The sequence below is a fragment of the Typha angustifolia genome, chromosome 14, assembly GCF_048772165.1.
Source record: "Typha angustifolia cultivar Huaian chromosome 14, ASM4877216v1, whole genome shotgun sequence".
In the NCBI taxonomy this organism is placed as follows: Eukaryota; Viridiplantae; Streptophyta; class Magnoliopsida; order Poales; family Typhaceae; genus Typha; species Typha angustifolia.
In genome coordinates this window covers 5955440-5972372 of record NC_133252.1, presented here as the reverse complement: position 1 = coordinate 5972372, position 16933 = coordinate 5955440, and the positions used below count along the sequence as shown (strand labels likewise).

The following is a 16933-nucleotide window of genomic DNA, read 5'->3' as shown; positions in this document are numbered from 1 at the left end:
TGCTGATTAGTTGGATATCTAGGAGCAAATTGTAGATAACGACACTGGAAATGGAAATAATTATGATTAAAAAAGAGAATGATCATACCCTAATGCCAGTGGATGCTTAAAATTTACCTCAACTTGAACCTTTTGTCTACGAAATGCCATCTCAGACATAAGCTCATATACAACTGGATTCTGCTCTATCCCTTCCATGCACATGCCAACACCAACCTTCAGAATGTACAACAAAAAATAAAATAAAATAAAATAAACCATATAGTATGTAGGAAGAAGACCAATAAGGACATGTAATAGAAAAATTATAGAATTTTATAAGAACTTTAAAGTCCAAATTCTGTAACTTATGGAATTTGCATTGGATTTGAAGTAATGGATACTATCTATAAACTATAAATGTCAATGGTACAGGATAATATTTTCAACCAATTAAATTTTTTTTTTAAGAAAAGTGGGAACTTTATAATGTCTCAATTAAACTGATGCCGTTGAGATTCAAACTCGGGAGCACTCATATGCAATTGTTCACTGCACATGTGCACCCTTCACCTTTCTCTTTCACTGTCATGCAATGAGGAGGCCGTGAGTTTTTCAGCTGAATCCAAATCGAAATCAAAATTCAATCTCTCTATAAATAAAACCCTAATTTCACATTCTCCCCTAATTGTAGCCGCTCTCTCCTCCTCCCTCCTCTTATCTTCTTCTTCTTTTATTTACCGTTGGAACCACTTTGTGGGATTGGATCGAGCACCATCGGATTACTGCCGGAGCAAGTGAAGACCACTCTTCTCTCTAATAAGTCCTCTCCCACCCCTCAAAGTTAACTAAACTTTAATAGGTTAGATTATAAATACCTAAAATTTTTGGGTGTTGCGGCTTAGTTGGCAAATCGGGTTGGCCAGCGGAATGATGGTGTCTCCCTCTTTTTCTCTCTCCTCTTTCTCTTTGATATTCTCGAGGGAAAAAAATAAGGTTAGGAGGAAGAAGATATGGTTGGGCTTGGGCTAAAATCGAGCCAGCCTAATTATTTCGAGTTTGGGTTTGGATTTCTGATCCAACAGACTTGACCCAAATCAATAAGTCATGGACTGCAGACTAAATTGCAACATAGTCCATGTATATTAGTGGGTTTAAGCCTTAAGCCCAAACTATTTATTAGTTGTGTGGGTTGTGGGCAAACCACAGCTCAGCCCAACCATTCGAGCTTAATCTAGCCTATTTGAATAATCTAATAAGTTTTAAATTTCAAAAAACATGACATTGATTAAATTAAAATATGTTATTTATGTATTATTAAAGGTAGTAGATCTGCAACTTAAGTTTTTATTCAAAATTGACCCAATGAATTGACCCACTCGAGTCGTCTTCCTCCTCAGGCTAGCAAGGGCTAGGGCATCCGTGTCGTGATTGGTGAACTTGAGCACGATGAGCGATGACGAGATCGGTGACGGCGACAATGACGACGATAATGACAAAGCGGTACTAGTCTCCCTCCTCTTTTTCTCTCCCTCTCTTGCGGCACGTGCCGTCCATGATACAACATAACATAAAAAGATGATAATGCATGGAGTACAATACTACATGAATAATAATACAAAGGAATCATTGTATGAAATACGAGATGATATTATATGAGTAAATTCACTCACCTAGTGTCCATATGGAATAGCTCAACTCAATAAGTAAAAACTCTTTATATACAATTTGTTTGGTGTTATTTGCTTACTTTGGCTACTCTCAGATGATCAACTCTGACAATGGTAGCTCCAACGAGAAAGCATCCAATTTAACAAAAATAAATTTAGATGAGGAAGTAGGAGTTGATGAACTTCTCATCTAGGTATTGAAGTGATACAATATAGTTGCTACAGTGCCTTCGCTACAGCCTAGTTTATTTCGTCAGTACTGTCGCTGTCGCACTGTTATAGTACTACCGCCCAAAAACTTTCTTTTAAGGTTTTCCTTTTTTTTTCTCTCAACCTCCCTTTTTATAGATAAGAGATATAAGAGTACTACTAGGATAACAATTCTAATCTATTTTCTTACTTAAAGATAACCTAATAAATTTTTTTAATTCGATTTAATCTAAATCCTAAAATATAAAGGATAATACTAAGTTCGTCATTGTCTAAATGATTATCTCTAATTTCTTATTTATTTATTTTCCAAATTCTGGGTTGTTACAGTTTCTGTCCCACAGTTATTTTTGCGTTTTAGAAATTCATATCAAGATTTAGGGGTTTCAACATGAAGTTATTGATTCATTAAGATCTGAAGCCTCCTAATGGAAAAGAAGCTATTGCTTCATTACGATCCGAGGCCTCCTTGTTGCAGTTACCTTTGCACCTTATAGCTATAAAGGCATTTGAGGATAAAAGCAACATGTTGTCAAGACTACTCTCTGAATTATTATAAACAGGAAGCAGGAAAATATGTTTTCTCAAGTATTGAGTTGTTATATATCATTTGGAAACTACTGTTTTATATCTTACTTGTAAACTCATAGCTGGGTTATGACAACTGAAGTTTCTAGTGAGAAGATAAATGGAAACACAATTTCGTAAATTCTTTTCAGCCTTTATAATACATTATTAACTGAAGTAACAAATACACTAACATTTCCTTTGGTGAAGTAACACAACTGCATACCATTGTTGAATTCCTGCTCATATGAGCATCAATAGGGCCAGACGAAATTGCGTCAAGTATGCCATACATTTCAATATTACCACCAAAGTTGTGTAACATACACCTGATAAGTGAAGTAATTCAATTAGGAAAATTTTGAAAACACATTCAGTGTAAAGATGAAAGATATTAGATTTCTGGTATATGCCAAAAAGGAAAGGAAAAAATATTAAAATAAGATCTAGACGTTCTACTATAAGCACCTAATTGTTCAGTTAATAAGGATACATAACATTAAGAAGCAGGATGTACCAAACATATGGAACACCGTAGAACTGAGAAGATCTTTTCCATATGGGTTTGACATCAGCAAACAAGTCCAGGACTATCATCTTACCGATAGGAACTGAATGCAGAAGTGCCTGCAAAATTGAAAAAAAGGAAAATATTATCATTTAAAAGGAAGTCTCATTCATATTCAAGTGTAACTAGAACAGAGGGATCCTAAAATCCATCAGAATGAAGAGAGCTGCTGCAATCCATCCATTCCAAGGTGACGAGCACAATGAGAAGTGAGGACAGGTATTTACTAAATCCTTCTGAAATTTCAATATTGTTCTTATTTCTTAGTATTTTCATTCTTCATATTATTATTTGAGATTTTAGAAATTTTCTACACTTTATATCACTTTTAAGAATTTAAGCAATTAAAAGATAGTCCAAAACCAAAATGGCCGGTACAGTGGTGAACTGATATGGCCAAAATGAATCATATTTTTACACTGACTGATACCAATACTGATACCAATATTCAGAACTTTGGAAAAATCCATCAGGGATGCATATGTGAGTAGAATTAACTTTTAGAAAATTGATCACATTTGATGTAAGCATTCCAATAACATTACAGATAATTACCACCTCGGTATGAAACTTAAATGTAACTGCAGTTGCAGGCATATAAGAATGAAAAGCAAGTCATAAAATCAATGCTCACTAAAAGTTACATTATGTGAAAATGCATCTATCTTTGTTTCATATTTTCTGGCAAGTAGGGCAATCAAATTATCAAAAATGCTATTAAATAATTTTACAAAGTGATGGCTAGTCATGCTAATCAACATATTAGCCACATAACAGGCCACATGTGTGTAGGCATGATGATCCATAAAATGTAATAATCTGAACTGGGGTAGGAGTGAGTAGGATGATATGGCACTGATACTATAAACTGATGTAGGACGGATTTAGGAGAAAAGATTTAAGGAAGATCACAGGTGAAAGAAAAGAAAATATAGATTTCAGTAGGGAAACAGCTATTAGACTAGAAAAAAGAGAAATGAACAAACAGAAAAAGGTTTCAGATCTAAAATCTGATAAGAAAAGGTTGAAAGTTGCTACAGTTTTTGATGGTACTAACTGCTATAGCATCAAAAGATTCAAAACTTAACTAAGCCCTTTTTCTGGTTTTTACAATGATCTTAGAACAAAAACAAGCAAGAGACGAAATTAACAGAAAAGGGAGACAGATGAGAGAATTGATGAGAAAAAGTCAAAAATCCAGGTAGGGCTTCATACCCACAGAATTTGCCACCACACCAATCTACAGTTCAAACGAAGGATGAAGAAAGAAAACATCTCTTCTCTTTATATCTTTAAAACAAAACTGTGGCTTTGTTACCAAAGACCTCCCTCCTGTTTTTTAGTAAAGGATGGATAAGAAACTGCGAACATACTCAAATTCCTAATTGCATTAGGTCGAAAGAGACCTTATATATATAGGTATCAATAAAACCTAACAAAATATTGAATATTTGACTCAAAAGGCCTCAAATTGGGACTGCTATCGGCGCACCCCCTGCCATGTCCTGACCTAGCATCGGCAAAGTAACTATCAGACAGCAAGCCTTATGTTGATCAGCACGACAATCCATGATTATGATTACTAGTATGGTTGGAAAAGTCATATCTATTAGCAAAGATTACAGCATTTGATAACAAGGACAGCATTTTACTAACTTTATCACTGGTGTGAAACCTAAAAGGAATAGTTTCAATTTGGATTACATGGGTCACATACTCTCATTTGAGGTGGCTCCCAAAAAGCTGCATTGGAGGAAAATAGCCAACCCTGCAAGTAAGAAAGTGAGTTGGGAAATAATAATATATCAAAACTTTCTCTATGTTCCACAAAATGAAAAATGAACATATTTAATATTGTTTATTTTGCATGTCCTGATGAAAAAACAATGCATCTTGAATTTGACATTTTGAATCTTTTAATAACCTGGAGACCAATATAATCATGGAAAAGTGATTGATTGTTTACAGTATTTTCACCACTTAATTTAGTGGATAAGTTCTACACACTCCAATAAGAACTTATTGCTTCAAGCATTTATTGAGTACATACTCATTTTGCATTTTCAAACCTTTGAATCATCGTGGCAAAGAAGACTATTTTTAAAATATGATATTTTTAACATTGCTATTATGTTTCCTTTGCATTTTTGTAGTGTGTCATTTAAATTTTTCACGAAATTACAAAATTTAATTTTAGGCAAAATTTCAGATGCAAATTGAGTAAATTCATTAGAAATAAACCATTAAATAATATTCACATTCAACAATTCCCTCGAACTAGTTCATTTATACTATTTTGCATATTTCCTGAATTTTCCAAATGTAAGCTCAAACTTGCCAAATAACAAATTATTCAAGAAGCAAACAGGACCCTTCCTGGATCAGATTGAATTGTAAATTGAATGTGTGGTCTCATGTATACTACTAGTCTGCATGAGCAAATACCGTTTATCTTTTTCTTTTAGAGAAAGTAGACCAACCCAATTTGGTTTCATCAAGAATCACAGAAGGTAGTATTATACTATAAGAAAGAGCAGAGGGAAGGGTAGGGCTAGGAGAAAGCAAAAGCAGCTGAAGCTGCCACAAATTAACAGAGAAAGTGAAAACCTCAAAAGGCACGTGAGAGGAAGAAGGGAAGAATGTTTGCTCACTATACCCAAATGCTAGAAAGGGGTTCAGCTGGCACAAATTAACAGAGAAAATTAAAACCTCAAAACGCATGTGAGAGGAAGAACGGAAGAATATTTGATCACTATATGCAAATTCTGGAAAGGGAAAGGATGAAACCCGAGGGAGTATGCGCTGATCTCTTATCTGCAGTTTCTCGCTTTCCAAATCATCTACCAGCAGATGGCAAGTGTGTTGTCCCACATTTTTCTGTGACCTCCTGGAAGGAGTTCCTTAATTGAGCCAGTAGTCCTGAAAGGAATGATGTTTGACTATTGAGGATGGATCAGTAGGACCTCCAAGGATGTGTTTGCATGGTAGGAAGAAAATATGCCTGATGTATTCAGAGTCCCTTGTTGGACAAAGGGCAGATTAGACAACCATCTGTCCCCTTAAAACTCAGGATGTCTCTTGTGTGGATTTAGCCAAGGGTACCCAACCATAGGAACACCCTTATGTACAGAGAACACTAGTTACCCACAGCCAGCTTGCCTATTGACACAAGGTAGCCCCAACCCTTGAGATCATGGCGAGAGAGTTACAGGAAAAATCCTCATTCAAGGTTAACCTCCACTTAATGGAGTAGGAACTATCCGGAGAGAGACCGACTAAATCAATCAGTTGATTTCCTTGAATTCTTGCACTTGACCTGATAAGTGAATCTCCTCGGCCAGCACATGTAGCGCATCTCTGTCACCATGATGTCCTTTTGGCTTGAAAAAGGATCTGCGACCATAAACAGGAAATGCATCTGTCTAACCAAAAGCTAGTACAGGCCCCTCTCCTGCAGAGGTGCTCAATGCCAATTGAGAGAAGTTTTGCTGTTTAGAGAGCACTACTTACAAGATTGAGGAGCAACCAGAAGGAATTTCCTGCAATAGGTAGAAACTAGAAAAACCTCTTTCCATGGATTCTCGAATTTTGCTTATGTTGCCACCACCAGTACCACTTAAAGTCCTACTTGCTTACCTTTCTTTGTTTTGTGCAAAGCTAGAGTGAGCCTCAAATATTCACAGAAAATTGAGCATAGAGATGGATTATCACAGGCTCCTAGAAGAATGCTATTAAAACCCATTGACCATTGTGTATAGCCACATTATTAGTTCTAAGAACTCCATTCCACAATGCCAATTTCCTGGGTTACCTTATCTCTCAATTTTTATGCATTTCGATGCTATGGAAATTGTAATTAACTTGTAACCTTTTTAGATTTAAATTTTAGTTAAAGAGAATCCATCATTGGACAAAACTTGTCCGCACTCAGCATTAGGCACCTGAACCAAAAATATATTAGCATTATCTCTAATGATATTCACTTAGTTTTTATATTAAATGTACTAATTGTTAACTCAAATAGATCTCTATTTTGTTCCTAATGGTAATTACTCTATTTCGAGGATGAAACTTATTTTAACGGTGATAGCATGTGGAGACTGTTAATCTTTGATAAATCATAGCTTTATGTCTTGTGGTATACACTATGAGTTACTCATCTAATTTAGATTTTAAACTAGAGAATGTATAATTCTACTTGTTCGAATTTCATTATTAAGCTCTAAGGGAACTAGTTAAACTTCATTATTAAGCTCTTTGTATTGCTTCTTTCACTAAGAGAAAAGAATAAATTCTTTTAAGTATGAAATCACATTATTATATCTAAAGGAAGTAGTTAAGCATGACAAAAATCAAAAGAATTGTTTTATTTTCTAAAGGAGATCATACTATGGCAAATTAGATTTCTTGAATTAATGACTAGATTAGCACTAATGATTTCATTAGTGAGTTAATTGAGTTAAACTTCTATGGTTAATTGAGTTATCAAAGTGAGTGTTTCATTAATTTAGGACTCTATTCTTGTTAGGTTTTAGTGTAATTCAACAAAACTAAGTTGCTTAATTGCACACCATTTTAGGTGACACATGATATGTGAAATAATGAACACCTTATGCTATTTTGCTTGGGAGAGGATAAGAACATTTAGGCAGCTGATATGAACCAACTTGGGGTCGATCTGAATCGCAATTAGTTCTACATAGTTGAGAGAGAATATTTGCCGAATATTTTTTGGAAGTCAAAAAATTACGAAACTAATTGGAATAGTTTCGTAACTTCCAAATCTAGGTTTTTGATATTCAGACCCTTCTCAGATTAGGATGATATTGGGGCCTAATCTGGATGACAAACCGACAGTGGTATAAGTGGCGAGTGTGGATTGGCTTGTAGATGATAATGGAGAGGCATACTTTTCTCTCTTCTTCTCCTCTGAACTATCACTAGGAGGATCGGTGGACGAGGGAGATTAGAAGCTGGCCGATACTGTTCCGATAGGAAAGGTGGCGTTGGTTGGTAAAGAGGGAGAAGGGAGATTGAGGTTGGCAGCCAAATTGAGAGGAGAGATACTAAGATGCAAGACAAAAGCCAATTAACTTTTCATTCATGCATATCTCAAATACAAATCATAAGGTCTTATTTCTAGAGATTAAATATAAACAGTCCTAAACAACTTAATTAAACTAATATTTCTTATCTATCTTGGAGTCCTTCATTTCGCTGTCGATAGATTCCGAACATGGAGAAGTAGTGAATACCAAAAATGTAGATCTAGAGGTTGGCAATCTTATCCAACTGGTTTGATATTATTTGGATGTATGTGGAATATCCTACGAATATTATTCCAAAACTGCACAGAGCTGGATTTAGCTAATTAAATAGAATCATAATATACTAAGACTCTAACTAATCAAATAAGCAAATACGATAACTAGACTCAATCTATTGAACCCAATACCCCCTTGATGTGATCCGAACTAACTCGATTCGTATCAATCTACCACGCTTCCGACCACCTTGTCCTCAAGGTGTCCATGGTGGTTTTTAAACCTTTTGTGGTTGTCGAATCCTTTCTTCCAATATTTGAGCTAAGTCCGAGTTCATCTTCTCTAAACCAGGCTTGAGCACATTCGGTCCTTGCAAGTGGTCACTCTTTAGGTCTAAAACACAATGAAAGTTTGGAGACAAATTTATAATTAAGTTGATTGGTTCAACTCGGCTTGAGTCCGTTTCATGCTGGAGATTAAGGCGACGTTGGTTTGTAAAGAAGGAGGAGGGAGATTGAGGCCAACGGCCAAGTTGAGAGGGGGAGATGCTCGGATGTAAGACAAAAGCTAACATTTCATTCATGCATACCTCAGATACAAACCATAAGGCCTTATTTATAGATATTAAATCTAAACAGTCCTAAATAACTTAACTAAACCATAAGGCCAATGGATCGTCGTCGGCGGTGGTCGCTAGACTCTCTCTCTCCATTTTGTACATTTTTTTAGACTACATATTTTAGTGTGCAGATTATTTATTATATTTTCTATGTGCAATTTAAATTTTTATAATTCTGTACACAAAATATATAACTCAGTGTATTGCTATACTTCGTACAAATTACAAATTTTAGTCCGCAAAATATAACTGATATTTGATATGACTTAGAGAAAAGTCTCGATATAGATCGCTTGTGACTTTCCGTGGTGACTCAAGTCTAATTAGCAGTCCAGGGAAAAGTCCTATTTCAAATCACTGCGGTGACTTTTTTAGATGACTTTGGCGAGATTAGGAAACAGTCTCAGGATAGATCAAAAGACTTCTGAGATGACTCCAATCTATTTAAACGGCTAGTAGAAGAGACAGTGCATTTATAACATGATGACACTTCCTGATGACCCTAATCGGATCAGCTATGAGGAAAAGACCCGAACGTTATCTCAAGGTGACTTCTAGTTGATGTGGATTCATAGGGTATAGACTTAATTAAGACAAATGACATTATTATTATTGAGAAAATTTTAGTATATTGAAACTGAGCATGTTATGAGTTATCTTTTTTTTATTATTATTGTTGTTATTATTGTTATTTCAAGAACATGCTTAGTAAAACTGTTATTTTATATCGCTGAGTTTAAATTTTATTTATAAATTTTAAATTTATTTGGTTTTCAAGTAGATTCCACTTACTGAGCTATAATTGTTAGCTCATGGATTTTCTCTTTTAATATTTCAAGTAATAGTCAGCGTGGCGATTGAGCAAGATGTACTAGGACCCTACCTCCACTTAAGACCTACCCATTTACCTTTCCATTCCTTTGATCTTATGTTTTAGACTATTTGTTAATTCAATTCGTTTAGAAACATATTAGTGATGATATTGGTTATTTTCATTACGATTGGTATTTATTATATAAATCAAATTCTTTTCTTTTATTTATTTTTGTTAGTGTGTATTTAGAAAGTATTAATAAGGCTTCGTGTATCTCAAGTGTATTGAGGTATATAGCCAGTCATGATTTCGATTTTGGGTCGTGACAAATTTGCCATTTCTGTTTTTCACAAGTTGGTTTTATAGATGACCTAATTTGATATATGTATTTGCATGAATGCACTATAGAGATTTGTTGTTTTGAGAGAGTTATATTTGTTGATTTTATGCTCAAAATAAGCTTGATATTTATGTAAAACAATCTGTTGGATTATGGGCATGAAAGTCATTAGTTGAGTCATTGGAGAGGAACCATATATTATACCGATAGGTTAGTAGATGAATACTAACATGTGATCACACGGATAGAAATCCAAAAACACTGGCATCCCAAAGTATAAATAGGATGGATCCTAGTACCTCAAGGGTTAATAGGGGCGGGCCCTATTAGTGGGGCTAATACAATGATACTATGGTATCCCGGAGTTAAAATGGGACAAGCCTGTTAGTAGGCAATACTGACCATGGTTTCCTAAGTTTATGTTACCTGAGTTGAAATATATATATGTAAGATGCTAAGTATATCAGAGTTATATGATATATTATGTGCTTTTGATTATGCTACATGCATTTGAATTTGTGCATTGAAGCTTCATTTGCTATTGTGGTGATTTGCATACTCTGATATAGTTTTTGTTGTATATTCGGTTTTTGAAATGGTTTTACTCGTTGAGCTAGGCTATGAGCTCATTTTGTTATTCCCTCCATTCCAGATATCTCTTATGATGTGTGAGGATATAGCGAGACTCTCAGCTGTATTATTTTGGATAGAATATTTGTAGTTATATCATTTTGAGAGTTGTATTATTTTGTAACCAATCCTACCAAGAGTAGTTACCCATATGGCTTGTATTTATATGTGAACATCTGTACCTATGGCAATTTTATAAAAGTGTGCATTAGTTGTTAGAGTTTTATTTAATATCGAGATATTCAAATGTTTAGCTGTCTTAGTCTAGTATTTGAGTTATTGAGTTGATCTCTTTGGTTTAAAGGAAAAGAAAATTATTATCTTATTTTCTAGTGAAAGATTATTGTAGTAGGTGTTTATAAACCTTGCACTCTACTGGGCATAGTCTCTGCGGGTTGTGGCAAATCCTATCCCTTTCTATTATACTGTAGTAGTAGCGGGGGATGTGACAATTATTCTTTAAGTCATGACACTAAAGATACAAACTTTTCAAGTGCTAAACAACGATGTTCAAAAATTATTTGAAAGCATAAAAAGATTTGCCTTTTATCATTCTAATATAAAAGTTATCAAGCATTTCAAGTGCTAAACAATGATATCCTAAAATTAGTTGAAAGCATAAAAAATGTCACCTTTTAGTAATTGTAATGTTACAATTATGCAAGCATTACCAGTAAAGAAATTGTTCTGCTAAAATTATTTGATTAGTAAATGTGATGGACAAGCATTTAATCCAAGTATTTTGGAAACAACTTTAACTAATGTAAAGATGGACAACAATATTAAAGGCACTACACCTGCATTAACCATATAGCATCCTTGTCACCCTTTGACATAGCCTCATAGACAGCAGCACCAAGAGATGAGATATATGTTGGATCATTAGTAGGTGGGGAGTTCTCATTAAATGTGTCACTGTAAATGAAGTTGTTAATTAAAGTTATACATAAAAAAAATGTTTACAACCAAGCATTACAAACTTCACTCAGAAGTAGAAAATCATAGAACCAACAACTAAATCATGATATAACAAAGTTTTCTTGGATTTGAGTCTTTTCTCTTTTTACATTCTTTGTATTTGTATCTTCCTGTTTTTTCCTTTAGAACCACCCTCCTGTGGTTTGCTTCTTGATGCAGTCATTGGTGTGAATAATCTAGAGAAGTCTGAGATACACCTTTCTTTAATCCAGGTTCTGTGATGCTTAAGTTTAAGAAGTTCTTAGCCGTGGCGTTCAAAGTAACTACAGCTTGAGCCCACCACATATCCCTCATAGAGTCAAAACCCTCCTTGGAAATCTAGACCTTTCAAACCTGAGAAGCTTTCTTGTGGCAGGAATACAAAAGGGAATTCAAACATATAATGGTATCAATTGACATGAGATAGGAAGAACAGGCACAACAGAATTGAGGCACTTATCTCCTGAATCTAAAACAAAAGATCTATCATGTAATAACTGGAAAAAAGAAAAAGAACAAAAGAAATCACGTGCATTGCACGTGATCCACCTCTCTCTCCTCTTGCCCGTTATGCAACGAGGAGAGCATGGTCACATAATCTAATAGGTACGGAACGTCCTCTTTAATATCTGGATCAGTTGCAGAAAAATAGTCCACACAACCAAAGGAAAATATTCACTAGATATTCTCCCGTAGTCAGAAAATTACAAAACCAAGGGTGATCGATTCATAACTTCCTGATCTATGTTTTGATATTTATGCCATTCACAAATTTGTACTAAAACTGGACGAAAATACGCAAGAGTGGGGTAATGGTGGTGGTGACGGGTGGAGGCGATGATAATGGAGATAAGGGTGGATGGTTGATGTAGCTTAAGGGATAAAGATGAAGCGGAAGAAATGACCAAAATTCCAAAGAGAAGGGAGGACTTGACAGACGAGGGAGATTAAAAGATAGATGAGACCTTGCCAACGGTAGAAGTGGCTGGTTGGTGAAGAGGGAGGAGGGAGATTAGGATAGAGAGATAAGAAAGGATAGAGGAGGATGGAAATTAAGATTAATTCATCATAATAATTTTGATTGTCATCCAGACCTTTTAAAAGGCTAACCAACAAGCCAAAATAACAATTATTAACCCTAAAATTAGAGAACTCTCGTCGATCGTGTTCGAACAGGGTTGACCGCGTTTGAACGCACTAATTGCGTTCTTTGTCGATGTGAACTGATGCAGGCGTTCGCACATGGGGTTTCGAATGTGGCCGACCACGTTTGAACGCACATTTTGCATTCTCTATAGATGCGAACTGATGTAGGTGTTCGCAAGGGTGTTCGAACGCACCCCCTCCCGCGTTCGAACGCGACCTATAGAAACTTTATTTTTTTGAAAATAAACAACTAATACAATAAGAGAAGACTCCAACAAGATATATCAGCCCACCATGCTTTTCTTACCTCGTTCTCAAGGTGCAAAGTCGGGAAAACGCTCCAAGATGTCCGTCTCCAGCTCCCATGTCGCCTCGTCGGATGGTTTGCCAAGCCACTCGATTAGAACCTCTATCTCCAATCTGGTACCATGACGTCGTCGATGCTTCGCAAGTACACGAACTGGCTCTACATCTTCCCTCGGTGCTTTGCAAGTACACGAACTGGTACTATAACGTCATCGATATCTCAGCTTGGATATTTTTCTCTGTGCCCTCTTCCACGTCCTCCCTATGGACCTCCCCTATATACTCTCTATCACCAACCACCTCATCGTCCCCCTCGAGACTGTTAATGAGCATCACACTCCCGATCAGTTTGAAACACTGATGACCAGGGGTGAAACATTCATCACATCGAAAGCAAAGCCCTTTTGCTCTTCGCTCCACCTCGGCAGGTATGAGATTTCGAAAGGGGGTCTTGTGCCTCCTTTAACATCGGAAGAGGGTCTCAAGGGTGGTCGTGCCCCATTACTAGCAGCCGTTGTTTTTGAACTCGTAAAATTTCTAGTTGGCGTTCTCGACGCAAACCGCCCATCTCGGTTGCCCCAACTTGCCTTCGCTGCCATTTTAAGAGCCTTATGCTTTTGCTCAATCCTCATGGGTTTCTCAAAAGCTTCCTCCAGAGTGGTAGGACAAAGAGCACGAACATCCACCTGAATTTCTCGCAGCTCTAAAAATAAATATGCTCATCAATGTCGATTCGGGCCAAGGTGGCTCGCAATGATTACTAACTCTTTCAAATTCTGCTTGGTACTCTAACACGGTTGTCCTCTGAACTATCTTGCTTAAAATGGCAACAAAATCTTCATACACCCTTGTCCCAAATCTACATATAATCCTTCTACAAAATTCTGCGCAATCGGTAAATTCTCCACCTTGAATGGCCAATCGATACTAATGCGACGCCGTTTCTTGGAAGTAAAAACTTGCCATCGTCACTTTTGCATCCTCCGCTATCCCTTGACAATCAAAGTACTGCTCCACTTGAAACACCAAATCCGTCGGATCCCCACTTTAGAATTCTGGGAAGTCCAAACGTGTGGTTTTCCCCCGGATAATGTTGTCGGGCTCGCGAAAGATCGTTGGTTCAATTCTAAACCGCTGTGCTTGTTGCTCTCCTTTTTTGAATCCTCAAACATGCCTACCACCATCACCGAAGGGATCAATATCATCGTCAAAATGCCAATCTTCTTCACCGACGAAGCGCACTGGTGCCGCGCGCCTCTCAGGTTCCACCACCGCTGACCTCGGGTTGTATATTGGAGGTGGGAGATGTTGTGTAGAAATAGGTAAAAAAGGCTCATTGACATTAACATGTCGTACCTGGACCTGTGGGGCGTCGGCTCGGTGTGGTTCCACCGCTGGTTCTTCTTGTGGCACCGATCTTCGTTAAGGAGATGACAAAGCCGATTGGTTCATGACATATTCCTTCAAGGCATTATGATCATTCTACATTGTATCCACTCGATGTAGCAATGTTTGGAACATGCTCCTAAGTTCATCCGCCAAGTCCATCTTCATACCCATGGACATTAGTTGACTCGGTCCTAATGTGGCCACACCAAGGGAATTGGCCTCTCAGTTAGGGTTTTCATGGGTTGAGTCTTTCATTGTCGGTGTGCCCTCCATTGATCTCCTTGATGATGCCATCTTTCTTGTCTCCACCATTAATGGAGATCTGAGGTTTGCCGGGCTCTGATACCAATGATAGGTACAGAACGTCATCTTCAATATCTGGATCGGTTGTAGGAAAGCAATTCGCACAACTGAGGGAAAATATTCACTAGATATTCTCTGTTAGTTAGAAAATTATGAAACCAAGCGTGATCGATTTATAACTTTCTGATCTACGTTTTTGGTATTTATGACCTTTGCAGATTTGGACTGCAACTAGGACGATAATACGCAAGAGTGGGGTAATGGTGGTGGCGACGGGTGGAGGTGATGATAGGGTTATGGATGATAATAAAGATGAGGGTGGATGGTTGATGTAGTTTAAGGAATAAGGATGAAGGGGAAGAAGTGGCTGAGATTCCAAGGAGGAGGGAGGATTCGGCAGACGAGGAAGATTAGAAAATAGTGAGACCTTGCCAACAGTAGAGGTGGCTAGATCGTGAAGAAGGAGGAAGGAGATTAGGGTAGAGAGATAGAAGAGAGGATAGAGGATAGAAATCAAGATTCATTCATCATAATGATTTTGGTTGCCATCCACACCTTTTAAGAGACTAACCAACAAGCCAAAATAACAATTATTAACCCTAAAATTAGAGAACTCTCGCCGATTAAGTTCACACCCTCATCCTCCTTTTTCTCTTCTTCTTTTCTTTCCCTTCGAAGCTTGCATCATGGGATCAGACCGTCATAACACCGTCAGAGCAAAAGGAGACCACCACTCAACTCAACGATTGTAGATGCTATCGTAGATGCATTCCATTAGAGCTCTCGTTGCTTAGATTGCCGTCAAAGGGGAAATTCTCAATCGTTGGAGTTGGAAGGCTTCAATCATCGCCATCGACCTTCTCTTTCTTCGAGCAGGTGACTATGATGGCGAGAGACCTTTAAGTGCAATCATTGGAGCACCAATGGCGTATCTTCCCATCCTTATCTCGTTGATTGTGAGAACTGGAAAAAAAAACAATATTTGAGAGAGAAGAGGGTGCACGTGCAACCCCCTCGCCTCTCTCTCTCCGGCACACTACGAGGCGGTCGCAGAAATCTCGTTGAATCCAAATCCAATTTAGATTTGAATTTTTACTCTATAAATTAAACCCTAATTCTCTCTCCCTCCTTAACCCCCCAACCTCCTTTCCCTTTTCTTTTTATTCTCCTCCTTCGTTTTCTTCTTTCTTAGGGAAATGTTCCAATGAAAGGCTTATTTTGGAACATTTCCCTGAAAAAGAAAGATTTTACAAGAATATCTAGACTTTATCTGTATTCAAGAAACTAAGCATGAGATGTGTAAAAAAAGGATGCTGATGAACATAGGAGGTGGCAGGATTAACTGCTGGTCTTATTTACCTTCAGATGGGGATAAACTACAAGTGAATGATTAGAAGATGAGGATTTATGCTATATCTATTACTGTTACAAATTGAGATAATCTGGTTAAATGGACTTTAACCACTGTGTATGGCCCTCAAGATTGGGAGGATAAGTTCTTTGGTTAGAACTTAAAAACCTTAAAGGTTGGAATGGAGACTTTTGGCTGGTAGGTGGTGATTTTAATGCCACCAGATTTGGCAGTGACAGAAAAGAGAAAAAATCTTGTAACAAAGAGAGAAGGATGTTCAATGAAGTGATAAATGAATTGGAATTGATTGAACTCAAGTTGTCTGGAAGGAAATACTTTTGGTCTAATATGAGGGAGATACCAATTATGGCTTTATTGGATAAAATCTTTGCTTCTATAGATTGGGAGGGGCTTTATCCAATGTCTATGGTTAAAGCTCTATCTAGAATCTACTCTGACCATCTTCCTTTACTAGTTGATACTGGTGCTGTTGAGATCAGACATCAATTTTTTCGCCTAGAACATCACTGGTTCTGTAAGTCAAACTTTGAGGCTCTTGTAAGGAAATGGTGGTCTCGTGAGGCTGAGAAAATCTATTATTGAAGTGTGGACTGAAAAAATAAAAAAGATGAGGCAAAACATGAGAGGCTGGAGTAAAAACCTTAGGAGGAGGGCTGATCAGGCTCAAAAAAAAAAGTTTAATTCAAACAATTCATCAGCTTGACTTAATGGAGGAGAACAGAAATTTGGATAAGGAAGAGCTTGAAAGAAGAGAGACTGCTGTTCTTCATCTTCATCAGTTGGATAAGGAGGAAGAGTT

The 16933-nt window shown here is 37.0% G+C and overlaps 1 protein-coding gene across 1 annotated transcript in view; it reads right to left on the bottom strand.

Moving 5' to 3' along the window:
* The window catches only part of LOC140775575 (alpha-N-acetylglucosaminidase), a 75102-nt gene that overhangs the window by 16214 nt on the left and 41955 nt on the right, over positions 1 to 16933 (bottom strand). The window contains exons 10-14 of the mRNA XM_073118955.1: positions 11459 to 11576; positions 4712 to 4762; positions 2944 to 3053; positions 2653 to 2755; positions 118 to 216 (exon numbers count right to left, since the gene is read on the bottom strand). Coding sequence (XP_072975056.1) covers positions 118 to 216; positions 2653 to 2755; positions 2944 to 3053; positions 4712 to 4762; positions 11459 to 11576 — 481 coding nt within the window. The remainder of the gene's footprint in view (positions 1 to 117; positions 217 to 2652; positions 2756 to 2943; positions 3054 to 4711; positions 4763 to 11458; positions 11577 to 16933) is intronic.